Below are 27,711 nucleotides of genomic sequence, written 5' to 3'. Positions count from 1 at the left end.
CGTTGGCTAAATATTGGACGAAGACTGGAACCTTAAGCCCGTACTACGCGATGCGTCAAACATTCGAGTTCGAACGTCCGGCTCAACATTGAAAGGAAGACTGATGCGGTGTTGCTATTAAACGATGTTTCTAATGTTTGCGTCAACATTAACCTTCCAACGTTGGCTAAATATTGGACGAAGACTGGAACCTTAAGCCCGTACTACGCGATGCGTCCAACATTCGAGTTCGAACGTACGGCTCAACATTGAAAGGAAGACTGATGCGGTGTTGCTATTAAACGATGTTTCTAATGTTTGCGTCAACATTAACCTTCCAACGTTGGCTAAATATTGGACGAAGACTGGAACCTTAAGCCGGTACTACGCGATGCGTCAAACATTCGAGTTCGAACGTACGGCTCAACATTGAAGGGAAGACTGATGCGGTGTTGCTATTAAACGATGTGTCTAATGTTTGCGTCAACATTAACCTTCCAACGTTGGCTAAATATTGGACGAAGACTGGAACCTTAAGCCGGTACTACGCGATGCGTCAAACATTCGAGTTCGAACGTACGGCTCAACATTGAAAGGAAGACTGATGCGGTGTTGCTATTAAACGATGTGTCTAATGTTTGCGTCAACATTAACCTTCCAACGTTGGCTAAATATTGGACGAAGACTGGAACCTTAAGCCCGTACTACGCGATGCGTCCAACATTCGAGTTCGAACGTCCGGCTCAACATTGAAAGGAAGACTGATGCGGTGTTGCTATTAAACGATGTTTCTAATGTTTGCGTCAACATTAACCTTCCAACGTTGGCTAAATATTGGACGAAGACTGGAACCTTAAGCCGGTACTACGCGATGCGTCAAACATTCGAGTTCGAACGTACGGCTCAACATTGAAAGGAAGACTGATGCGGTGTTGCTATTAAACGATGTTTCTAATGTTTGCGTCAACATTAACCTTCCAACGTTGGCTGAATATTGGACGAAGACTGGAACCTTAAGCCGGTACTACGCGATGCGTCCAACATTCGAGTTCGAACGTACGGCTCAACATTGAAAGGAAGACTGATGCGGTGTTGCTATTAAACGATGTTTCTAATGTTTGCGTCAACATTAACCTTCCAACGTTGGCTAAATATTGGACGAAGACTGGAACCTTAAGCCGGTACTACGCGATGCGTCAAACATTCGAGTTCGAACGTCCGGCTCAACATTGAAAGGAAGACTGATGCGGTGTTGCTATTAAACGATGTTTCTAATGTTTGCGTCAACATTAACCTTCCAACGTTGGCTAAATATTGGACGAAGACTGGAACCTTAAGCCGGTACTACGCGATGCGTCAAACATTCGAGTTCGAACGTACGGCTCAACATTGAAAGGAAGACTGATGCGGTGTTGCTATTAAACGATGTGTCTAATGTTTGCGTCAACATTAACCTTCCAACGTTGGCTAAATATTGGACGAAGACTGGAACCTTAAGCCCGTACTACGCGATGCGTCCAACATTCGAGTTCGAACGTCCGGCTCAACATTGAAAGGAAGACTGATGCGGTGTTGCTATTAAACGATGTTTCTAATGTTTGCGTCAACATTAACCTTCCAACGTTGGCTAAATATTGGACGAAGACTGGAACCTTAAGCCGGTACTACGCGATGCGTCAAACATTCGAGTTCGAACGTCCGGCTCAACATTGAAAGGAAGACTGATGCGGTGTTGCTATTAAACGATGTTTCTAATGTTTGCGTCAACATTAACCTTCCAACGTTGGCTAAATATTGGACGAAGACTGGAACCTTAAGCCCGTACTACGCGATGCGTCCAACATTCGAGTTCGAACGTACGGCTCAACATTGAAAGGAAGACTGATGCGGTGTTGCTATTAAACGATGTTTCTAATGTTTGCGTCAACATTAACCTTCCAACGTTGGCTAAATATTGGACGAAGACTGGAACCTTAAGCCGGTACTACGCGATGCGTCAAACATTCGAGATCGAACGTACGGCTCAACATTGAAAGGAAGACTGATGCGGTGTTGCTATTAAACGATGTGTCTAATGTTTGCGTCAACATTAACCTTCCAACGTTGGCTAAATATTGGACGAAGACTGGAACCTTAAGCCCGTACTACGCGATGCGTCCAACATTCGAGTTCGAACGTCCGGCTCAACATTGAAAGGAAGACTGATGCGGTGTTGCTATTAAACGATGTTTCTAATGTTTGCGTCAACATTAACCTTCCAACGTTGGCTAAATATTGGACGAAGACTGGAACCTTAAGCCGGTACTACGCGATGCGTCAAACATTCGAGTTCGAACGTACGGCTCAACATTGAAAGGAAGACTGATGCGGTGTTGCTATTAAACGATGTTTCTAATGTTTGCGTCAACATTAACCTTCCAACGTTGGCTGAATATTGGACGAAGACTGGAACCTTAAGCCGGTACTACGCGATGCGTCCAACATTCGAGTTCGAACGTACGGCTCAACATTGAAAGGAAGACTGATGCGGTGTTGCTATTAAACGATGTTTCTAATGTTTGCGTCAACATTAACCTTCCAACGTTGGCTAAATATTGGACGAAGACTGGAACCTTAAGCCGGTACTACGCGATGCGTCAAACATTCGAGTTCGAACGTCCGGCTCAACATTGAAAGGAAGACTGATGCGGTGTTGCTATTAAACGATGTTTCTAATGTTTGCGTCAACATTAACCTTCCAACGTTGGCTAAATATTGGACGAAGACTGGAACCTTAAGCCGGTACTACGCGATGCGTCAAACATTCGAGTTCGAACGTACGGCTCAACATTGAAAGGAAGACTGATGCGGTGTTGCTATTAAACGATGTGTCTAATGTTTGCGTCAACATTAACCTTCCAACGTTGGCTAAATATTGGACGAAGACTGGAACCTTAAGCCCGTACTACGCGATGCGTCCAACATTCGAGTTCGAACGTCCGGCTCAACATTGAAAGGAAGACTGATGCGGTGTTGCTATTAAACGATGTTTCTAATGTTTGCGTCAACATTAACCTTCCAACGTTGGCTAAATATTGGACGAAGACTGGAACCTTAAGCCGGTACTACGCGATGCGTCAAACATTCGAGTTCGAACGTCCGGCTCAACATTGAAAGGAAGACTGATGCGGTGTTGCTATTAAACGATGTTTCTAATGTTTGCGTCAACATTAACCTTCCAACGTTGGCTAAATATTGGACGAAGACTGGAACCTTAAGCCCGTACTACGCGATGCGTCCAACATTCGAGTTCGAACGTACGGCTCAACATTGAAAGGAAGACTGATGCGGTGTTGCTATTAAACGATGTTTCTAATGTTTGCGTCAACATTAACCTTCCAACGTTGGCTAAATATTGGACGAAGACTGGAACCTTAAGCCGGTACTACGCGATGCGTCAAACATTCGAGTTCGAACGTACGGCTCAACATTGAAAGGAAGACTGATGCGGTGTTGCTATTAAACGATGTGTCTAATGTTTGCGTCAACATTAACCTTCCAACGTTGGCTAAATATTGGACGAAGACTGGAACCTTAAGCCCGTACTACGCGATGCGTCCAACATTCGAGTTCGAACGTCCGGCTCAACATTGAAAGGAAGACTGATGCGGTGTTGCTATTAAACGATGTTTCTAATGTTTGCGTCAACATTAACCTTCCAACGTTGGCTAAATATTGGACGAAGACTGGAACCTTAAGCCGGTACTACGCGATGCGTCAAACATTCGAGTTCGAACGTCCGGCTCAACATTGAAAGGAAGACTGATGCGGTGTTGCTATTAAACGATGTTTCTAATGTTTGCGTCAACATTAACCTTCCAACGTTGGCTAAATATTGGACGAAGACTGGAACCTTAAGCCCGTACTACGCGATGCGTCCAACATTCGAGTTCGAACGTACGGCTCAACATTGAAAGGAAGACTGATGCGGTGTTGCTATTAAACGATGTTTCTAATGTTTGCGTCAACATTAACCTTCCAACGTTGGCTAAATATTGGACGAAGACTGGAACCTTAAGCCGGTACTACGCGATGCGTCAAACATTCGAGATCGAACGTACGGCTCAACATTGAAAGGAAGACTGATGCGGTGTTGCTATTAAACGATGTGTCTAATGTTTGCGTCAACATTAACCTTCCAACGTTGGCTAAATATTGGACGAAGACTGGAACCTTAAGCCCGTACTACGCGATGCGTCCAACATTCGAGTTCGAACGTCCGGCTCAACATTGAAAGGAAGACTGATGCGGTGTTGCTATTAAACGATGTTTCTAATGTTTGCGTCAACATTAACCTTCCAACGTTGGCTAAATATTGGACGAAGACTGGAACCTTAAGCCAGTACTACGCGATGCGTCAAACATTCGAGTTCGAACGTACGGCTCAACATTGAAAGGAAGACTGATGCGGTGTTGCTATTAAACGATGTTTCTAATGTTTGCGTCAACATTAACCTTCCAACGTTGGCTGAATATTGGACGAAGACTGGAACCTTAAGCCGGTACTACGCGATGCGTCCAACATTCGAGTTCGAACGTACGGCTCAACATTGAAAGGAAGACTGATGCGGTGTTGCTATTAAACGATGTTTCTAATGTTTGCGTCAACATTAACCTTCCAACGTTGGCTAAATATTGGACGAAGACTGGAACCTTAAGCCGGTACTACGCGATGCGTCAAACATTCGAGTTCGAACGTCCGGCTCAACATTGAAAGGAAGACTGATGCGGTGTTGCTATTAAACGATGTTTCTAATGTTTGCGTCAACATTAACCTTCCAACGTTGGCTAAATATTGGACGAAGACTGGAACCTTAAGCCGGTACTACGCGATGCGTCAAACATTCGAGTTCGAACGTACGGCTCAACATTGAAAGGAAGACTGATGCGGTGTTGCTATTAAACGATGTGTCTAATGTTTGCGTCAACATTAACCTTCCAACGTTGGCTAAATATTGGACGAAGACTGGAACCTTAAGCCCGTACTACGCGATGCGTCCAACATTCGAGTTCGAACGTCCGGCTCAACATTGAAAGGAAGACTGATGCGGTGTTGCTATTAAACGATGTTTCTAATGTTTGCGTCAACATTAACCTTCCAACGTTGGCTAAATATTGGACGAAGACTGGAACCTTAAGCCGGTACTACGCGATGCGTCAAACATTCGAGTTCGAACGTCCGGCTCAACATTGAAAGGAAGACTGATGCGGTGTTGCTATTAAACGATGTTTCTAATGTTTGCGTCAACATTAACCTTCCAACGTTGGCTAAATATTGGACGAAGACTGGAACCTTAAGCCCGTACTACGCGATGCGTCCAACATTCGAGTTCGAACGTACGGCTCAACATTGAAAGGAAGACTGATGCGGTGTTGCTATTAAACGATGTTTCTAATGTTTGCGTCAACATTAACCTTCCAACGTTGGCTAAATATTGGACGAAGACTGGAACCTTAAGCCGGTACTACGCGATGCGTCAAACATTCGAGATCGAACGTACGGCTCAACATTGAAAGGAAGACTGATGCGGTGTTGCTATTAAACGATGTGTCTAATGTTTGCGTCAACATTAACCTTCCAACGTTGGCTAAATATTGGACGAAGACTGGAACCTTAAGCCGGTACTACGCGATGCGTCAAACATTCGAGATCGAACGTACGGCTCAACATTGAAAGGAAGACTGATGCGGTGTTGCTATTAAACGATGTGTCTAATGTTTGCGTCAACATTAACCTTCCAACGTTGGCTAAATATTGGACGAAGACTGGAACCTTAAGCCGGTACTACGCGATGCGTCAAACATTCGAGATCGAACGTACGGCTCAACATTGAAAGGAAGACTGATGCGGTGTTGCTATTAAACGATGTGTCTAATGTTTGCGTCAACATTAACCTTCCAACGTTGGCTAAATATTGGACGAAGACTGGAACCTTAAGCCGGTACTACGCGATGCGTCAAACATTCGAGATCGAACGTACGGCTCAACATTGAAAGGAAGACTGATGCGGTGTTGCTATTAAACGATGTGTCTAATGTTTGCGTCAACATTAACCTTCCAACGTTGGCTAAATATTGGACGAAGACTGGAACCTTAAGCCGGTACTACGCGATGCGTCAAACATTCGAGTTCGAACGTACGGCTCAACATTGAAAGGAAGACTGATGCGGTGTTGCTATTAAACGATATTTCTAATGTTTGCGTCAACATTAACCTTCCAACGTTGGCTAAATATTGGACGAAGACTGGAACCTTAAGCCGGTACTACGCGATGCGTCAAACATTCGAGTTCGAACGTACGGCTCAACATTGAAGGGAAGACTGATGCGGTGTTGCTATTAAACGATGTGTCTAATGTTTGCGTCAACATTAACCTTCCAACGTTGGCTAAATATTGGACGAAGACTGGAACCTTAAGCCGGTACTACGCGATGCGTCAAACATTCGAGTTCGAACGTACGGCTCAACATTGAAAGGAAGACTGATGCGGTGTTGCTATTAAACGATGTGTCTAATGTTTGCGTCAACATTAACCTTCCAACGTTGGCTAAATATTGGACGAAGACTGGAACCTTAAGCCCGTACTACGCGATGCGTCCAACATTCGAGTTCGAACGTCCGGCTCAACATTGAAAGGAAGACTGATGCGGTGTTGCTATTAAACGATGTTTCTAATGTTTGCGTCAACATTAACCTTCCAACGTTGGCTAAATATTGGACGAAGACTGGAACCTTAAGCCCGTACTACGCGATGCGTCCAACATTCGAGTTCGAACGTACGGCTCAACATTGAAAGGAAGACTGATGCGGTGTTGCTATTAAACGATGTTTCTAATGTTTGCGTCAACATTAACCTTCCAACGTTGGCTAAATATTGGACGAAGACTGGAACCTTAAGCCGGTACTACGCGATGCGTCAAACATTCGAGTTCGAACGTACGGCTCAACATTGAAAGGAAGACTGATGCGGTGTTGCTATTAAACGATGTGTCTAATGTTTGCGTCAACATTAACCTTCCAACGTTGGCTAAATATTGGACGAAGACTGGAACCTTAAGCCGGTACTACGCGATGCGTCAAACATTCGAGTTCGAACGTACGGCTCAACATTGAAAGGAAGACTGATGCGGTGTTGCTATTAAACGATATTTCTAATGTTTGCGTCAACATTAACCTTCCAACGTTGGCTAAATATTGGACGAAGACTGGAACCTTAAGCCGGTACTACGCGATGCGTCAAACATTCGAGTTCGAACGTACGGCTCAACATTGAAGGGAAGACTGATGCGGTGTTGCTATTAAACGATGTGTCTAATGTTTGCGTCAACATTAACCTTCCAACGTTGGCTAAATATTGGACGAAGACTGGAACCTTAAGCCGGTACTACGCGATGCGTCAAACATTCGAGTTCGAACGTACGGCTCAACATTGAAAGGAAGACTGATGCGGTGTTGCTATTAAACGATGTGTCTAATGTTTGCGTCAACATTAACCTTCCAACGTTGGCTAAATATTGGACGAAGACTGGAACCTTAAGCCCGTACTACGCGATGCGTCCAACATTCGAGTTCGAACGTCCGGCTCAACATTGAAAGGAAGACTGATGCGGTGTTGCTATTAAACGATGTTTCTAATGTTTGCGTCAACATTAACCTTCCAACGTTGGCTAAATATTGGACGAAGACTGGAACCTTAAGCCGGTACTACGCGATGCGTCAAACATTCGAGTTCGAACGTACGGCTCAACATTGAAAGGAAGACTGATGCGGTGTTGCTATTAAACGATGTGTCTAATGTTTGCGTCAACATTAACCTTCCAACGTTGGCTAAATATTGGACGAAGACTGGAACCTTAAGCCCGTACTACGCGATGCGTCCAACATTCGAGTTCGAACGTCCGGCTCAACATTGAAAGGAAGACTGATGCGGTGTTGCTATTAAACGATGTGTCTAATGTTTGCGTCAACATTAACCTTCCAACGTTGGCTAAATATTGGACGAAGACTGGAACCTTAAGCCGGTACTACGCGATGCGTCAAACATTCGAGATCGAACGTACGGCTCAACATTGAAAGGAAGACTGATGCGGTGTTGCTATTAAACGATGTGTCTAATGTTTGCGTCAACATTAACCTTCCAACGTTGGCTAAATATTGGACGAAGACTGGAACCTTAAGCCGGTACTACGCGATGCGTCAAACATTCGAGTTCGAACGTACGGCTCAACATTGAAAGGAAGACTGATGCGGTGTTGCTATTAAACGATGTGTCTTATGTTTGCGTCAACATTAACCTTCCAACGTTGGCTAAACATTGGACGAAGGCTGGAACCTTAAGCCGGTACTACGCGATGCGTCAAACATTCGGGTTCGAACGTACGGCTCAACATTGAAAGGAAGACTGATGCGGTGTTGCTATTAAACGATGTGTCTTATGTTTGCATCAACATTAACCTTCCAACGTTGGCTAAATATTGGACGAAGGCTGGAATCTTAAGCCGGTACTACGCGATGCGTCCAACATTCGAGTTCGAACATTGAAAGGAAGCGTCCAATGTTTGCGTCAACGTTCATATATAACGGGTAGAAATCAAACCTTTAATAAGTGTCCGACTTTCCATGTTTAATGTTGGAAGCAATTCGTATAATCATACCAGCGTCCAACGTTGGAAGCTTTGGACGCTTCGTGTGGTATAGGCTTAATTATATTTCATCTAAATGAAATAAAAACGAAACTTAGTAGTGATGGCGATTAATAACCGTTATTTTATCACAGATAATAAAAATCACTGGTGGAACTGTTATCAGAACTCCGTTCTTAACTTAGTTTAATTTTACCATATGATCCGGCAATAATTGCAACCGTTCATCTAGAATTAACACGAATGAAAGATGGGTTTTTAGTTAATGTTATCATAATTGAATTAATTTATATCATTCATCATCATGTAACTAAACGGTATCAACGCACATTTTAAACGCCTTTTTCTTAGTGTTTCCATGATGGCGTACGCATTTCGATAATGATAATTATAATAAAGGGATCTGTGATTCATTACATTTATTATGTAATACAGAAATTTATTTTTTGTTTCGAGTTATTTGTTCTACTATCTCAAAGATGGCGGGCGTTTCCCACATTGAAAATCGAGAACTGTAATTATAGGATTCTACGTTTTATCCACGTGGTTTATGATATAGAAATCTATTTTTGTGTCACTATCTCAAAGATGGCAGCATTTAATATCCAAAAATGGTAATTAAAGTGAAGAAATCTTCTTAATTATGCTTTATAATACAGGTATCTATATTCGATTTTGTACTATTTGTTATAATATAAGAAAGATTGCGCTAGGGGCGTTATATACATTTTGAAATTTAAATAAATATTATGATTATTGTTTTAATTTAGTAAAATAGATGAGTTTTTGTTTAGAAAATTTGTTTTATTTACGTACCATGAGATAAATGTAAGCGTACTAATGCCATAATGTAATTTTCTGCTGTTAATATCCGATTTTTTGCAAATCGAAGTACTAAACATTCTAATACTTTGTTACTAACTGTACATCCAGCTTCCCAGAGTAAGGCTCTCAAGTGATAACTTAAAGTTTTGCCGCAATTGTGGCTCCTTTCAAATTTTTGGAACGCCAACTGAAAAATAAAATGAACAGGATGTTTTCTAATGATAAAAATCAAGTTCGTTTACGTAGATATTTTTTTAAACTCACTCTCCAATATTGTAACATGTGCATTAAGACCGGAATATCCATGAGACTTATTTTACCGCTGATATTGAAATCTCTCAACATTATTAGACTTTTACACAATTCCAAACTCGGTTTTTCCGATAGATATAATTTCCAATGAGATTTGAGGATTTTTTGTAATTGACTCGCATCTATTTCCGGGGGATATTTCATTAAAAGTTTATTTAATATCGATTTTCCATCACCCTAGAAATTATAGACTACAAATTCACTATATCAACAATAAGAAATATCGTTAAATATGTTTTGTACGAGGGGTGCAAATATTCATAATTGTTTTCCAAAATTGTGTGATTTGAATCGCTTCTTCAGGTGTAGAAAAACATTTATTTTTGATCTGCGGGTAAAAGAAAAAATCATTGGGTGCTAAATAAGATGTTTTGACTGTTGAAAAACGTTTTAGCTTGAACTAATGTGTAAGAGCTGACATTGTCTTTTTCTACGATTAGTTTCCTCGACGTTTTCGAACATTCCATATAATTACTTCAACTTTCCCCGCTATTAATGCTACATAGTAATTAAAATTAAGTAAAAAATCACATAATACGATAAATCTTATCTTGTTAACATTAATTATATATTAGAACGATCATTTTTAGTCATAACTACGTTCATTAAAAAAGAAAAAAAAAACTTACAGATAATGGAGAATTGGATTCGTCCATAAATTCAGAAGCTATATTCCTGATAATCATATTATCTTCATTAACTTCCCTGAAATATATTGATAAGAATAATATTTTAAATGTTTAATACGGTCAAAATATGAAGAATAATTACCAAATGTTGCTCTGCTCGTCTGTGAATATTCTCAATAAGAATTTCCCGTCTAAATTTGGCATATTCGTTTGGGGTACAACTATATAATCCCCAGGAGGTAATGTGAAAAATGTTACCACTTCTCTTGCTATCGAATGATTAGTTACATCGAGGGGCTTCTAAAACAAATATCATATAAGAAAAAATAACTTCCTCGCGAAAAAGAAAAGTAATTTTCTCTCAATATAGAGTACGATGTTTGGAAGCTTTGCTATAAAAAAATACTCCACGAGGATTGTTCTACAAGTATCTGTCCTGACATAGAGATGGCGGTAGTTGCTTGAAAAATACCCACTGTATTAGAAAGTACACAATTTAAACAACATATGTTTCAAATTTGAAGACGCCACGTTGTTTAATATTTGTTTGGCAACTATCAATAGTGAAGGTTTTCAGTGGATTTGTAAACATGGAAAAAATTTTATTTCAAAATTTGAGCTAAGAAATCAAGCAACAACGGCCACATTTGGCTAAGAAGGATGAGTTGTTGCGTCAAGACAATGCACCAGGTCAAAATTGATGAATTAAAGTTCAAATTTCTACCTCGTGCACCCTACCTCACCAGCTTCAGCCCCTTCGGATTATAATCTGTTCCCAGGTTTATCGAACATCGCTGGGAAAAGAAAAACGAGATTGTTTATGATTTAGGAAGTTTCTCATTGATTCAATTTGTGTATTTAAAGATATAAGTAAGTTTGAAATGGTTTTGGTTGGATCTGGAATTAGATTTTTCGGTGTGATCAGGTCACTTGGGATTACGAAACATTCAACTTTTGAAACAATAAAACGTAACAAAAATTGGGGTCTTTATCCGTCTCACAAATTAGTCGAGAAATTAATTATAACTAATACGGAGTTTTATATAAATTCTTACTTGTTCAGCAACAAAGTGTGGACTTAATCTTTGCATGGAATGTGGTACTTCATAAACAGCAAAACCTATGGCGTAAAGGGGCCTCTTCTTCTTAGCTTCTATCACATTCGTTTCGTAATATTGCGTTATAGATACCACAACGTGACATTTATTCGAAGACGTTCTAGGTATTTGTACGTGAAATTGAGGATTCATCGCTGTCGTTTCTTTAATAAAAATATTATTAACACGTTTCGATTTATATGTTATATGAAATTTTACCGATGTAAGATGGGCCTCCTCCGGCGTTATATCCCGCCCTCCATCTTCTTCTCGCCAAAACCGCTCTCCAAGGTTGTTTAGAATGCAACGCCCCTTCCATCATCCAATCATCTGGACCGATATGTACTAAATCCAATTGAGTAAAATGCCGAGAAAAATCTTCAAAAGACATCCTAAAATAAGTTCAATATTAATAACATTACAAATTTCGAAATAGTGAAATTACCAGAACTCTCCTTCGTTGGTTACTCTGATACTCAATAATTCTTTATCTCTATTAGATAATCCGTCCCATTCCCAAGATCTTTCACTCCACGGACCGGTCCATTCTCCTTTAGCCCACGGATTTCTTAACCTCACCAATGGAACTTCTCCATTTACTCCTCGTACTCGCGCTAAGCCGGTCACACTGTACGCGTGTTGAGTTATTAGACCGTTTCGAAGTCTCAACTGTCTTTTATTTTCTTTCTCCTTGAATTAATAAAGATTAAAATAAATATTAATTCACTAATATAGAAAGTTTACTTGTGTAATTGTCGCTATAAGAAGACTAGATCTTGGTACTGCGCTGTTTAAAACTTGAAACGTCAAAAAACGATCTTGATGAGAAAGCCCGAAACTTTGTACTATACCTCCGGTTAAATCTTGTAACGCCCTGGTAGTAGATCCTTGTTGAAGTTGTTCGTAACAACCATATAATCTGTTGTACAATAAAACGATAACGAAATTAACATTACTAACATAACTATATACAAAAAGTGCAATTTTGTAAATTAAGTATCAAGCAAATTACGAAATATCAAATTCTACTTACTTCGCGTACGCTTTTTCCAAAAGGGCCGCCCAAAATTCCGAATTATTAGAACAATGTAAGTATATTAATCTACCTTTATGCGTTGGTAATTTATCGTCGATAACAACATCTTTCCATTCGCCGAAATGCCAAAATCTAAATCTGTAAACAACGAAAAATAATTGAGCGACGACGAATTAAGTTATTCGATTAGAAAACCACGTAAATAATTGACTCTAATGATTACATATCGATCTCAATAATTTGTTACAACGAAGAGCGATAATCCTACTCTAAATCAGACACAAACGATATATCCGCGAACTAAAATTGAGTTCAATCTCGTCATATTTACCAATAAATTAAGTTATAAAGTTTAAAGAAACGATTATATTTGTTTGGAAGCAGTGCCGTCCGTACATCTGATATTTCCAAGTGTATACAACAGATTTCCCATTTTGGTCTATAAAAACCAACTTTAAACAATTGAAAGAAGATGTAATTCGTTCAAAAATACGTATATTGGTTCCAGAAATACCTGGCCTGACCTAGAGATGATGGTAGTTGCTTGAATACCTTTTATTTGAGAGGCCTTAGCCAAAGATGAAAGCTGAACTAGACTCTACCTTAGGTGAGACTGCCCACCATCGCACTGGTTGACCAAAAGAGGTAAGAAAGCGTTAGTTCATGCTGATACACCATCAATCGCAGGTTCTAAAGGGACTAGAATTTCTATTTCCGATTATTTCTTTGCTAAATAATATTAGAACTAGGGACAGGAAAGCAATTAATCGCAACCTAGTACTTGAAGATTTGAGCCAATTGTTTTTGATGAAGAAAAACGCAAGTAAAACGAAAATAGGAAGTTGCTCAATTGTCCAAGTCGAATAAGAAAGCAAACTATGATATCAGAGATGAAGAAGTTTCAGCAGATTCCTCCAGTGATGATGAGGTCTTACCAAATTAAGACATTGATGCTGACTCGCTGCATAGAATAAGTCGATAAACACTCATATGAAAATGAAAACACGTTGTACTATCTTTTTTTTTTGTTAATTTCGTTTCAATTGAAAAAATTAAACTATAGTTGTGACAAATTTTTGTTTCCAAAAAGTGTAGTGTCCTTTCCACTTTACCCTATTTCGAAATGTGGGTGTTTTATTTATAGATTTCGCTAATTGTTTTCCATAAAAAGCATCTGTGTTCCGCCTCTGTATTCACATAGGTGCTATTAAAGAATCATCTATCAATCAACGGTACCCATAAAACAGCACAATCATTCAACAAATAATCTATTAGGTGGTAAAAAGGTACCCGTGAGAAAGAGAACCATCGATCTGATGAACTTGCTAAATGTTGCAAATGGAAATTTCATTGTTTGCGTTGAAATTAACTAGATGTATACGTTTATGTATGTTCGAAAAAAACAAGTTCTTTTAAATATATATCAACTAAATTTTTCAAATTATTCGAGTAAAACGGATGAAATTTATCATACATGTCACATTTTCCATAAAAATATTAATAAAAAAAATGCTCGAGGCGCTCCAAAGTTAATATAAATCTCTGGGGACACGACTCCTAATTCATTCAAGTGTGAAATCTAACCACATATATCTTTATCAAATATAAACAAGATTCCGACAAAATTTCCGAAAAAAAATAAACTAGACTGAAGTAAAAATATGGAAAATTTCAATAAAAAAATAACAATTTCCATCTAGGAAATTCCTTACGTAAGATGGTTCGAATTATCTAATAAAAAAAAAACTGTACGACTGTTGCTATTATCTACGTTATTGACTGTTTGCTACTAAACAAGCTTATGTAGTAGCACTAAGTCATTTACGGTATACAAACCAACGAAATTTGGCGGCTAAAAATCAACTAATAAAGTTAATATAGTATTCAAAATAAAAATTTTGTTAATATCTAGAGGTCTTAGGTTTTAAAACAATCATTTTCCACTGATAACAGTAAATATTTTGGTAATAGGATTGAGCAAAACCGTATAGAACTGTAGAAGGTCCACAAATCAATTTGTGAACATTGCCTTGGCAGTCAACGTGTTAAATTGTCCATCTAATTGTTACCATCGTTGGAGAATTAATTTCTAAAGAAAATAGTGACTAATTCCAGCAATTTTATCAACTTTTATCGATCATATCATACCACCAAACTTAATTATTTGATATTTTAATTGCTTTCTAGTAATTTTTGAAAATTTAGTCAAAAAATTGTTAAAAAACGATGATTAAGTTACTACTTAAGTTAAGGTCGTCCAAAATCTGTTGCTGTATCAGAAAACATCGATGATGTGATATTACAAGATTTTTATGTGACATTCCGCGAGATTGAGACATATTTAGGACTTAAATTTGACTGTCAAAAAGATTTGTTCGCGTTGTATACCGCATAATTTGCATATGAACCAGAATGTGAACGACACTCGATTGTTTGGGTATTTCAAAACGAGACAAATCCAACAAAAGTTATTCGGGCACTTTTATGCAAATTTTCCCCTGTAGAACGGTCAATTTTGAATGGTACAACAGCGTTTAATTGACAGAAGTGTTCGAAAAAATCATGGAAACCAATCATTCTACATCACGACAACGCGGACTCTGATACATCAGCTGAAACAAAATAGTTTTTGAACAGTCAAAACATCGAATTTATGGGTTGTACAATCACCTAATGATTTCATGTTTTTCCTATAGAAAAATAAATTGCAGCCTAAACTTTTTTCTGTACCCGAAGGAGCATTCAAATTACGTGTTTGGAGGTACCTCCAAAGTGCATCGACAATTGGTTCAAACGAATGCAAAAGTGTATCAAATGATGAATATTTGAGCAATATTATGGCCTGAATTGTTCATTCTATATAAATTTCATTTAGTGAAATCATTAAGTAAATATTTAGTCTATTCCTCGCATATTTTCGTTTGTCTCGAATTAAGTTGAAGCACGTGTAAATTATTCATCGTATTACAAATATTGTAAAGTATGCCACGCAAATATTCATAATTTGTGACCCAACAAAAATCAATTTTTCGCTTATTAACCCGGAAAATTGCCCAATTTAAAATCCCGAAAATTTAATAGGCACACCAGATTGACGCCTGGAGTAGAAATTTCGTACGAAGTAACAGGGTATTCCATAAGTAAAAATAGTTGAATTTTCATGTTCAAATACTAATTTTGGTAATAAACATCATCCCTGAAGGGCGCATTATCCGCAATACGCTTCCTGGTTTCATATCTTGAGGCAGTGCATAATTTGCTGATATTTGAAAAAAAAATTGCTCGTTAAGAAGACATACTAAAAGGTAAATGATTACAATGAGTAGAGTGGGTGTATAGGTGTACGTCCTCACAAATATTAAAAACAGTTGTGGGTTCATTGTGTTTTGCAAAGTAGGCGTTAAATAATACCCAAGACTGCCATTACATCGAAAATCAATATTAATTACTCGTAATTATTTAACAAACGTTTCTAAATAGGTAATCAAGTGTATCTAGTTTTGTTAATTAATAATATATTAATATTCTTACGACCAAAACTGATATTTATCGATTTTATAGCGACAAATATTCATTTTTCTCATTTCAGTATATTTAAGTCAACAACATCAATCGCTGATTACTGTATCTCATCCTCGGACGTATAAAACCAGCTTTGCACTTAAGCTAAAACATTTTGACCGCACTATTAGACACATTTCACTATCGCGGATCTTTATTTGCAATTTGTGATCTTGTTGAACAAATTAAAGCAAGCAACCATCTAGATAATTTCTGACCAGGAGCGGAACAAGAGGCCTTTTTGTTGCCTTTTGTAATTCGAAAACGACGTTCGAAAATGACAGATTTATAATAAAACTGTACTATAACAAATAACAAGCAAAAACTTGATCCAGACAATCGATTCAGGTCCAAGTTTGGCATCTCAAAATCGTTGTTCTATGCTATTCCATACTATAAATGCTCGATAGGATTTAAATCCGGGCTATATGCTGGCCAATACAAAGTGTAAATATCAGTAGCAGTATGTGGACGGTCATTGTTCTGAATTAAGAGGAAGTTTTCGTTGATAAAACTGAAGTAGGGAACAACGTTATCCCCCAAACTTTCTTCTATGTATCGGTTCAACGTTAATCCCCCCGCTACATCGCCAGTTTCAACAAAAACCATTGGATTCCCGCTCAAACCATCCATTAATCTGTTCTGAAAGTCATATTAAATAATAAATCTTTCTCTAGGTCGTCTGTATATACGTCCTCTTCTATAACTACCATGTAGGTTCACTGGGAAGAGGATAACCGCTTGTGTATCTCGTTGTGTCCATTTTCAGGCAGAATTCTAATTTGTTGTGTATCGGTTGACATTTGATGGCTAACTGATGATAGTACATACAAACACAAGCGTAAGAAAACTCGTCGAAGCATTCAACTACGGATAAAACCACGGACGAAAGCGAAGAAAGACATTCCACCAACTCCCTGTCATTTAGACAGGTCCTCATCCTCATTTGCGACACAGTTTCGCGTGTAGACTCCTTCTGGGATGTCTTTTCTTTTTGCTAAGAGATTAGCCTGTTGGCTATACCCTCTCGGCTTCTTATTGTATGTATGAGCTTCGCTGCCTCGGATAAGCTCTTTCCAATTATCTTCAGCAGGAAAAGAGCTAATCCGAGTTGTCCTTCGCCTTCTCCATAGCTATCTCCTATGTATTACCTGGCACTTGCTAATGAAATGCAGAATTATCTGGTCGAGGGGTGCCTTCTTTTGGGTTGACTCTGAAAACCTAGGATCTTGGTGTGTGGTTTTGTGTTCTGATGGTAGTGGATCAGTGTCTTGTAATTGCAGGGGTGTCGTCTGAATCGATTTTTGCCTGCCAAGTAGTACTAAAAGAAAATAATGGAACTACTTTGATTAAGAGCTAAGTCATACCATTTAATCCGTTTGCATACCAAAATTTAAAGAAGAAATAGCAAAAAATACAAAACGAAAGCAACTTGGTTCCATTCTGGACAAGGAAAGGCGAAATTCAACTTCTTTAAGTAAGGAAAAAACATTGTAAATAGAGAAGCTTTTCATATAATCCAACTAGTTTGGAGGTAAAGAAAAGTTTATTCCTTTCAGAAAAAGATTTACAAATATTTCTGTTGGGTTGTGGAAGATGAAAAACATGGTGGAACGATCTGGATAAAGAATGGGTTTCTAGATCAGACTCAAAAGATTTTCAAAACCAAATACTGACTTATGTACAATGAGACAAGAAGCTTCATGCTTATTCAATCAACTTAAATCTTCTGGAATGCAGATTAGGAAATTTTATACTTGAATCTACTTTAAACCAAATTTTCTTTTAAATGTATTTATTGATGAATTTCCCGAAAATACATTTCTTTCTTTGATCCTAAAACTTTTTTTTATTTTTCCAAATAGTAGTATCCTTACGAGAGCCGTACATGTGGATTGCATTTAGTTATGAGAAAAAAATGATAGTTTATGATATTCCCTCGTTGGTTTTCTAAGAAGAAGAAGCAGAAGAGATGCATGCAACTCGGACCGGAGCTATTTAATTAGATTTATTGGGTATTTGTTGAGATAAAGGTCCAATGTCAGGGCAGCGCGCGGTTCTTCACTGTGTGCCTTCTTATATAGACAACATTTTTTCCTTTTATGTCACCAGCAACAACAGCTTTCGATCTAGTACGATTCCTCTATATCAAAAATTCAACCACTCAACTTAATTACGAGGGTACGTGCGAAATTATTCATGGATTTATTTAAATTTGAAAATATTTTGATAAAAATTTATGTTTCACGATGCGTGAATTTATAATAAATCAAAAATATGTCTTGTCGGATACACTCGAGTCGAAATCATCTGAAAGCCAAATCACGAAAGTCTGATTTCGTTTCTGCGCATATGAATATTAGATTGTCATTTGTCAACTGTCAGATATCTAAAGGATATTCTGTTCACTTTGCAATTCGGGTTGAAATTGCAAGTCAAATATCAAAAGAACGTGTCTAATATTATATTTCTCTTGAATTTCGGAAGAGAAGCAATTGTCAGAAATAGTTCACTTCAGAGGTTAATCTTTCTGATGAGAGTTTGATGTCGTTTCTACGCATTTGAATATTAGATTGTCATTTGTCAACTGTCAGATATCTAAAGGATAATCTGTTCACTTTGCAATTTGGGTTGAAATTGCAAGTCAAATATCAAAAGAACGTGTCTAATATTATATTTCTCTTGAATTTCGGAAGAGAAGCAATTGTCAGAAATAGTTCACTTCAGAGGTTAATCTTTCTGATGAGAGTTTGATGTCGTTTCTACGCATTTGAATATTAGATTGTCATTTGTCAACTGTCAGATATCTAAAGGATAATCTGTTCACTTTGCAATTTGGGTTGAAATTGCAAGTCAAATATCAAAAGAACGTGTCTAATATTATATTTCTCTTGAATTTCGGAAGAGAAGCAATTGTCAGAAATAGTTCACTTCAGAGGTTAATCTTTCTTATGAGAGTTTGATGTCGTTTCTACGCATTTGAATATTAGATTGTCATTTGTCAACTGTCAGATATTCAAAGGATATTCTGTTCACTTTACAATTTGGGTTGAAGTGGACAGCCAAGTATCAAAAGAACGGTTTTCTTGAATTTCGAAAGAGAAGTAACTGCCTAAAATAGTTAACTTCAGATGTTGAATTGATTCCTATCGATAGAGATCAACAATAATAGATAACGACTTGTCAACAACTGAAGATAAAGAAGAAGAATTAGAATATTTGCATTAGATTTAAAAAACATTCAGAGCAGGTTAGATTCATAATGATTTGTTCGAAGAAAATAACGACGATGCATCAAATATAAATTAATGCTTCAATGACCCCACACAGAACGTGATTATAGGTTGTAGCGATTGATTGTGCTAATTGCCAAATAGTAAACGAATAACGAAATAAAAACAACATAAATTAATTGTAGTCAGCTGATCAGAAAAGTAACTATTGAAGTATGAAAATAGACAAACTAACTTTTCAAATGCTTATGTGGCAATGGATAATTAATTTGTACCGAAGTTGTTATCAATTCCTGACATCTGGAGGTAGTATTATACTCGGTCAGTTATTATTTATTACAAATAAGATTATTTATTTTATACATGCGAACTGTCCTAATTTATAAACATTGAAACGTCAAAAGTCAAAAGAAAAATATGTTTCGTGTTCAAATATTTATACAAACGAACGCGATTCGAGCAGTTAGAGCTTAATAAAGCGGATTGCCGAACGATTCCGAACTGTCATAACCGAACGCATTACCACATGTCAATTTTTGTTATTGAAAATTACTTTTTCCAAAACAAAAAAATCTCCCATCAAGATTATTATTTTCTGATGATATAAATCGAGTGTATTTCAATCTAAAAATTCCCCTAGGTTCCGATTTTAAACGAATCCGATCGCTTTGTTATAATGACATCAGAACAAGTGTCAAAGCAATGTCATACATCTAACGTAGGCTCGTATTTCTGTCATAGAATATGTAATATAGAGAGGAAATATCACAAAACAATACGACTAACCGACATGATCTACTGAGAGTATGTATATCTTTTTCCTAGTATACCATAAATAAGTCAATTATAAGTATGTCCAGCAAAGAAACGAGTCGAGACTGAAATCAACCACGACCGATGACGTACGCTTAAAGAAGTTTACATTTATTCATAAATACTCGAGTATATTTATTAGAGGAAGAAACAACGCATGAGCTAAATATTCAATAGAGTTAGTTATAGCTATAGACCTAAGTTAGTTTATAAACATTTATTTATATTTATATTTTTTGATAGGAATAACGTTTCGTTTCGAAGTAGGTCGAAAAGACTTGAAATTTATCATAAAAAAAGGTATAAAACGTGAAAAAATTTGAGAAAAACTAATAATTATACTTTAAAAGCGGTAAAGCAAAATACGAATCATAAGAATTACAAAATATTGATAAAAATGAGAATTTGCGTAGTTCCCGTATTTGCCGGACTCGAACCCGTGTGATTTCTTCTTATGGAACTTCCCGAAAGATTACTTATATGGCAGAAAAACTCAATACCAAATATGATTTCAGAGCAGCTGTTAAGAAAGGAATTTCTAATGTTTTCCATTTTAAACAAAGGATTTTCTATTCCCTTACCTGAACGCTCCACAATAAGAATGCGTAATATCGAATCCTTGATCAGGCGGTACTACCCGATCTAAAAATTTCGGCGTTAACGCCAATGAAGCCACGGCAGCTAGCAACCATTGATCACCGAGTTCTCCGGATTCTACTGTAAATTTTCTATTTCCTTCTTCGTTATTATCGTTGATGAAACGAGGACGCTGACAAATCTCCTGAAACAATTAAACGGAAAAATAACCACTAACGGTATGTAAGCTATTCGATCTCTTGGGAACCTATGGCGTATATGGGAAAAACACGAGAAGTTTCACAATATTGATTAGTCCTAACAACTCACGTGTAAAAATCGGAACTAAGACGTATCGAAACAAGATTACATTTATTTATGTTTACGTACTGTAGAAATATACCTGTGTCTTTATAAACAAGTCCACCGAGGACGTAAATACCTGTTAAACGGAATTAAGATGAAAATAATTGGATATCAAGCAGTTTCAATATAAATCAAAAGTAGTTTTATCGAATTTCACCTCATAGATTGAATTATTTGGTTTTACTAGAAATTTCTATTAGATTTAGTAAGCTACGCCATTGGATCAAATGAATAATAGTCACATGGGAACAAATCGGGATCATAAAGATGATGTTCTGAAATGAATTCGTTCAACGTTTCCATCGTCAACTTTATTTTACAGCAATTTTGCACTACGGATTGAAATATCGCATCGACAGGCTTTTTTAGTAGATTACTATAATACGGGGCGTTGAAAATTCGTTTTTTCAGTGACAAAATCAACCGCAATTACTTTCCTCATTTCCTAATACACGTTACATTATATTTGACGCTTCAACTGAACGTTTTCAGTGGATTTGTAAACATCGTTATGTCATACAATATTTTGATTTCAAAGGCATTAGCCCAACCAATAAAAAAGCTGAATTAGATTCTATTCTGAGTGAGACTGGTCCTTCGTTATCAACAGTAAAATATTTGGAGTTTAAACGAGACTGTACGACCTGCGAAGGTTCATGCACTTGATTCGAATTTTCGATATTTAACCAACAAACGAATGTTTGTGATTTCGATACAATTTGTGGATGTGTTTGTGTCATCTGTCAATTGTCAACATAGAAGTGGCTAGAGTCACAATTAAGGAAGTTAAATTTTTCTACTCCAGAGCGTCCCGAAAATGTTTTGCAGCACGGAACTGTCACTTTCACTACATGGAACACTCAAAACGCAACTTTCGGTATGTAAATGAATACAGATAGAACAACTTTCAGATGACGTCGTCTAAAAAAGAAATGTTCGATTCCACATTTAAACTGTCAGTAATATTTTGTTGTTATAGCAATGTTATGATAATATCAAACTCGCAACTCATGTTTTACTTTACCTTCGATACTTTCGCGATTCCATATCACTCGTTATAGAAAGAAAAATTCTCGATTCCATCATTATCACTATAAAATCTTTATGGTTGCGCGAATCTTTTACCAGGAAGCGACTACTAGATATTATTAAATCGAAATTGAATATTTCTTTAGTTAAATAATAGACGATTGTTTAATTGATACTAGAATCGATTATAAAAATTTTGTTGTACGGTAATAAAACATCACCCACGTCAATAACTGTCTTTTTAACCGATACGCATCTTCCGTCATCTTTTATCTCGCAAACCCACACACGAGAAACAAACAAGGATGAAAAAATACTGTCATGATTCTTATTTAAACCGCCATGGTTGCCGTAATGGTATCTATGGTGAAATCGATTAGACCACGGTCTTTATCGAATTCGTAATAGATAAGACACTTCTCGAAACGGTTTTCAACATATAATTGCTTATTTAATATCGATCCCTATCGGTAAATGTTATTTCACACCTATATTCGATGAAAAAAGATGAGAAATTGATCATTAACTTTAATCGTTTAGTATGTATCGATTCATTTGGAATCGATAGTAAACGCTGTGACTTACGTGCGGCCTCATCCATACTATAGGATTAATCGGCGGTTTTTTATTGTGGTAAAGCGCTTTTGGACCGGCGGAAAAATCTGGGTCTTCGTAGAGACAACCACGTTCTCGACACATACGTCTGATGGCATGGTAATTAGAGGCGTTTCTTCGTCTATCAGATGTACAGTATCTGAAAATAAGATAAATTATAAAAAAATTGACAGTTAACTTAATTCCGAAAGATTTTTGTTTTGAAGATGATATGACGGCTGTCAGTTGTCTAATTTAACAGTTTGACCAACTATGGTATATGATAAACGATAAAAAACGTGCAGTATAGCATGTAAGACGGTCATTAGAATAGATATATGGATAATAATAACTAGAAAAACATCTCTGAATCTTATACAGATAAGATCTTCTTTAAAATCCCCTTAAAAATAAACTTGTTACGAACCAAAACAAACATCCCAATGCTTGATGCTATTTTTCATACACTTATCGTAAACCTGATCTGAGATGACAGCTAAACTCACGTGGATGTAAATTTGGCTAATAATGTGGCTGTGTAATAACACTCGTTTCGTGTTTGGTTGAAAAATCAGTTTATTGACCATTTGATACACTAGAACGAGCTTATAGTAAACCACACTACAGTAATTTTGGTAAACAAATTTCATATCTACAAAATTAATTCTATAAGAGACTCAATTATCTCTAGGATCAGTTTTACCGTTTCAGGAGTGTAGTAGTGAATTGATGCAAAAATTTTGATTAAATCGTGTTAATATTGAGTTTGTAAATGTTCATATGAGTCATTTATTGTCCAATGTAAACTAAAACGGTATCCAAAGCAATCAGCATATAGCAAATGCATTCTTCTGATAAGCTGACAGGTTTTTCTATGTTTCTAGAGAAGATCGTTCAGTTCTAATTTGTGAATGTGTGGCATTTGGTTAGATCTCGCTAGTATTGCTCACATTATAGTTTATATGAAAATTAATAACCTGTCAACAATATAACTCGTTTATTTACCTTCCATGTGTCGTCGAGTCTACCTATTAGTGAGTCATTATCTTTAGAACTTCGATATTGTAGTAAAATTATACTTTCGTGCTACCAACCCGTTCATTATCTTCAAGGTGTTCGGAATTTTAGCCACTTATTTTTCTGGTGAAAAAAACGCACAAGTTAAAATAATTATGAGATCACGATAACTAGGATTTTTTTTCTAATTAAATATCTACTTTTAGATCTAAAAATGATGTGAAGAATGTTATGAATAGGTAATTAAAACTTGGAAAACCGATTGTCGCGAAAAATAACGGACTTTGTGGTAACAAAATGTAAATTGAAATATTAAAACTCACTTAAATTTTGTTTTTATACAGAATCGCTCACTTTCAATCGCACTCATTTGGAAATTCGAATCATAGAAAGAAATCGAACGAATTTATTGTATGTTTAACTAAAATGTATTTCAAATAATAATAAATATTTCTAAGTGTTTAGTATAATAATAAAATAGAAGAAACAATCACGATTAATATTAATCAGTAAGGAAGTTCTGGTAATCTAACTTTTTTTTTCTAATATTATTTTACATGGAATGAAATTTTAAAATTAATACATTTTCTTACTTTGTACGCCGTTGTGGAAAATCTACCATGTCTACCATGATTTAATAATATCAAATATAATATACAGAGTCACTGACAATCTTATATATTAAAAAAATTGATGATTTCCATTCAGAGTCCGTTCAGGCGTTCTACCCAACTGATTTGCTTAATTTTTTTTTCAATGAAAGGTATTGATGCACAGATCAGCCATCAACCATCGGATTTCATCTAATTTTCACCATTCTCTAGTTATAATCAAATGCGATTTCCCCCTGTACATTACTCATGGGAGTTTTTCACATACACACGTTCTATCCTCAATATCTCAAGTTCTATTCAAGATAGAGACTTCGTTTTGTTTTAAGAACACTCGCTTAAACACCTTCTTTCTTTTGAGTTTTTAAACACTTGAATCGGTTGAGTTGGAGAGGAGCTAGGCGCGGACATTCAATGTGGAGTTATGGATTTTTGTAGGTTTTTGGCAATTTTTCTATATTCAAAGATCTATATCTCAGGTTGTAATATAGCTACGGAATTTGTTTTGGTTTAAGAACACTTGCTGAAATACCTTCTTTGTTTTGAGTTCTTGAACACTTAAATCGGTTGAGTTGGAGAGGGGCTAGGCGCGGACATTCAATGTGGAGTTATGGATTTTTGTAGGTTTTTGGCAATTTTTCTACATTCAAAGATCTATATCTCATGTTCTAATATAGCTACAGAATTTGTTTTGGTTTAAGAACACTTGCTGAAATACCTTCTTTCTTTTGAGTTATTGAACACTCAAATCGGTTGAGTTGGAGAGGAGCTAGGCGCGGACATTCAATGTGGAGTTATAGATTTTTGTAGGTTTTTGGCAATTTTTCTACATTCAAAGATCTATATCTCAGGTTCTAATATAGCTACGGAATTTGTTTTGGTTTAAGAACACTTGCTGAAATACCTTCTTTCTTTTGAGTTCTTGGACACTCAAATCGGTTGAGTTGGAGAGGAGCTAGGCGCGGACATTCAATGTGGAGTTATGGATTTTTGTAGGTTTTTGGCAATTTTTCTACATTCAAAGATCTATATCTCAGGTTCTAATATAGCTACGGAATTTGTTTTGGTTTAAGAACACTTGCTGAAACACCTTCTTTGTTTTGAGTTCTTGAACACTCAAATCGGTTGAGTTGGAGAGGGGCTAGGCGCGGACATTCAATGTGGAGTTATGGATTTTTGTAGGTTTTTGGCAATTTTTCTACATTCAAACATATCTCGGGTTCTAATATAGCTACAGAGTTCGTTTTAGTTTAAGAACACTTGCTGAAACACCTTCTTTGTTTTGAGTTCTTGAACACTTAAATCGGTTGAGTTGGAGAGGGGCTAGGCGCGGACATTCAATGTGGAGTTATGGATTTTTGTAGGTTTTTGGCAATTTTTCTACATTCAAAGATCTATATCTCATGTTCTAATATAGCTACGGAATTTGTTTTGGTTTAAGAACACTTGCTGAAACACCTTCTTTGTTTTGAGTTCTTGAACACTCAAATCGGTTGAGTTGGAGAGGGGCTAGGCGCGGACATTCAATGTGGAGTTATGGATTTTTGTAGGTTTTTGGCAATTTTTCTACATTCAAACATATCTCGGGTTCTAATACAGCTACAGAATTTGTTTTGGTTTAAGAACACTTGCTGAAACACCTTCTTTGTTTTGAGTTCTTGAACACTCAAATCGGTTGAGTTGGAGAGGAGCTAGGCGCGGACATTCAATGTGGAGTTATGGATTTTTGTAGGTTTTTGGCAATTTTTCTATGCGAGCGAAGCCGCGGGTAAAAGCTAGTTTACTCTGAATTATAAGCACCCCCTGGATAATTTTAAATAAGATAGCGAGTCGTGTGGTATCTTGTTTTAAAGGGATTTTAGTCTTATTTTCAACAATAGAAAGTTTTTTGAATTTGGTGCAATCATAACCGGGAAAATTAATTTCTAAGATGTAACATTTTGGATTTTTTATTAATTTCTTAGTGCTTATCACAATCTTATAAACGTCCTCGAATTTTTTTGAACGATTGTCAATTTATGACTATCCAACGCGAATAAATCTTTCTGACAGCCCTGAAATATCAAGTTACGCACAGCATTGATGTTTTCTGACACGACATCCGATTTTGGACGACCTTCACGGAATTGATCCCATTAAAAATGTCAAACTTCATGATGTCAATGTCAGATTTGACATATTCACACCAGTGTTGCCATATCTTAAAACTTGAATAGCAACATTGGTAATACGATATGTGTAGTTGATTACTAACTTATAATAAACATTAAATTTTGACATATTAGCTATTGACTGTAATATTTGAGAATAAGAAGAATTTTAAAAGAATCTAACGTCAAAATATGTCAGTTTAATTTGTAATTATTTATATTTATTACTAGCGAGATCTAAATTTTCAGTTAAGTTAAAAATGTCTGTTTATTATTTATTTTACGTTATATTGTTTTGTATAATCGTATTATCAATTTGTATGACGGCTATTGAAAAATATCGATTAATTTTCAAAAATTCGAATAGCGAATCACGGAAAAATCGTTTACCAGTCGTTGTAACACCCACCGGTAGAAAAATAACTAATCTCGAAGAATTAGAATCTCATTTGAATTACCTCGCATCCAAAATCGAGGAAAACAAAGACGATTGGGCTTCGTCCGAGATCGAATTGAATAATATCGAAGAAAAAGAATTATAAGTATTGATTTCGATTATATAAATTAATACTAACCTTAACGACTAAAGATATAACGAGTTTATTGAAAAAATAAAACGCGAACGTCGCTGTCAACCTGTCATGATTTTTGTTAAATTTCGCGAATGTTAATTTTGAAAATTTCCCGTTCGGTACTGAAAAAATGTTACTACTAGCAGTTCCTTTATTCATCGGCACATTCTTTTTTGCTCTGGTTATATTCGTAGTATTCACCGATTTTAGAAATTCAAAATCGATTAAATCCCCCAAAATCACCGAATTGCCGTTGATAACGCAAACTGGTCAAATCATCAACACCGTCGAAGACTTGGACATGCACATCGAATTGCTGACGAGTCAAATCGATGAAAAAGAAAAAGAAGTAGAAGGTTTGAAAACCCAACTAGAGGCAACCGAAGAAAATCTTAAAAGATTATCCGATACAACAAATGAGGTTAGAAAATATTATATGAAAATCAAATCTGATATAAATAAAAACGAGGTTGAATGTAAAGAATTGCATAATCAAATGGAAGATTGTTTGGATAGACAGTTGCGTTTACGTGAGGAAGTCAATGAAAATGTTAAATATTTCTCTTCACTTTTGGGTAATATGGAAAGCTCCGGTGATCGACAGGACATAGACAAGGATTACGAAATGG

At 36.6% G+C, this 27,711-nt stretch overlaps 1 protein-coding gene across 5 annotated transcripts in view; it reads right to left on the bottom strand.

Moving 5' to 3' along the window:
* The window catches only part of LOC130447906 (calpain-9-like), a 71,253-nt gene that overhangs the window by 5,758 nt on the left and 37,784 nt on the right, over positions 1-27,711 (bottom strand). For 2 of the 5 annotated variants that reach the window (XM_056784957.1, XM_056784959.1), the window contains 11 exons: positions 22,724-22,892; positions 20,749-20,948; positions 12,558-12,698; positions 12,269-12,443; positions 11,970-12,214; positions 11,744-11,916; positions 11,483-11,688; positions 10,570-10,727; positions 10,428-10,503; positions 9,751-9,975; positions 9,478-9,673 (listed from right to left, as the gene is read on the bottom strand). In XM_056784957.1, coding sequence (XP_056640935.1) covers positions 9,478-9,673; positions 9,751-9,975; positions 10,428-10,503; positions 10,570-10,727; positions 11,483-11,688; positions 11,744-11,916; positions 11,970-12,214; positions 12,269-12,443; positions 12,558-12,698; positions 20,749-20,948; positions 22,724-22,892 — 1,964 coding nt within the window. Of the gene's footprint in view, positions 1-9,477; positions 9,674-9,728; positions 9,976-10,427; positions 10,504-10,569; positions 10,728-11,482; positions 11,689-11,743; positions 11,917-11,969; positions 12,215-12,268; positions 12,444-12,557; positions 12,699-20,748; positions 20,949-22,723; positions 22,893-27,711 lie in introns of those variants that run through there. The other 3 variants (XM_056784958.1, XM_056784960.1, XM_056784961.1) reach the window with 2 other exon arrangements.

This window comes from Diorhabda sublineata, chromosome 8 (genome assembly GCF_026230105.1).
Source record: "Diorhabda sublineata isolate icDioSubl1.1 chromosome 8, icDioSubl1.1, whole genome shotgun sequence".
NCBI lineage: Eukaryota > Metazoa > Arthropoda > Insecta > Coleoptera > Chrysomelidae > Diorhabda > Diorhabda sublineata.
The sequence above is the reverse complement of the archived record's forward strand: the minus strand, read 5'-3'. Positions and strand labels throughout refer to the sequence as shown.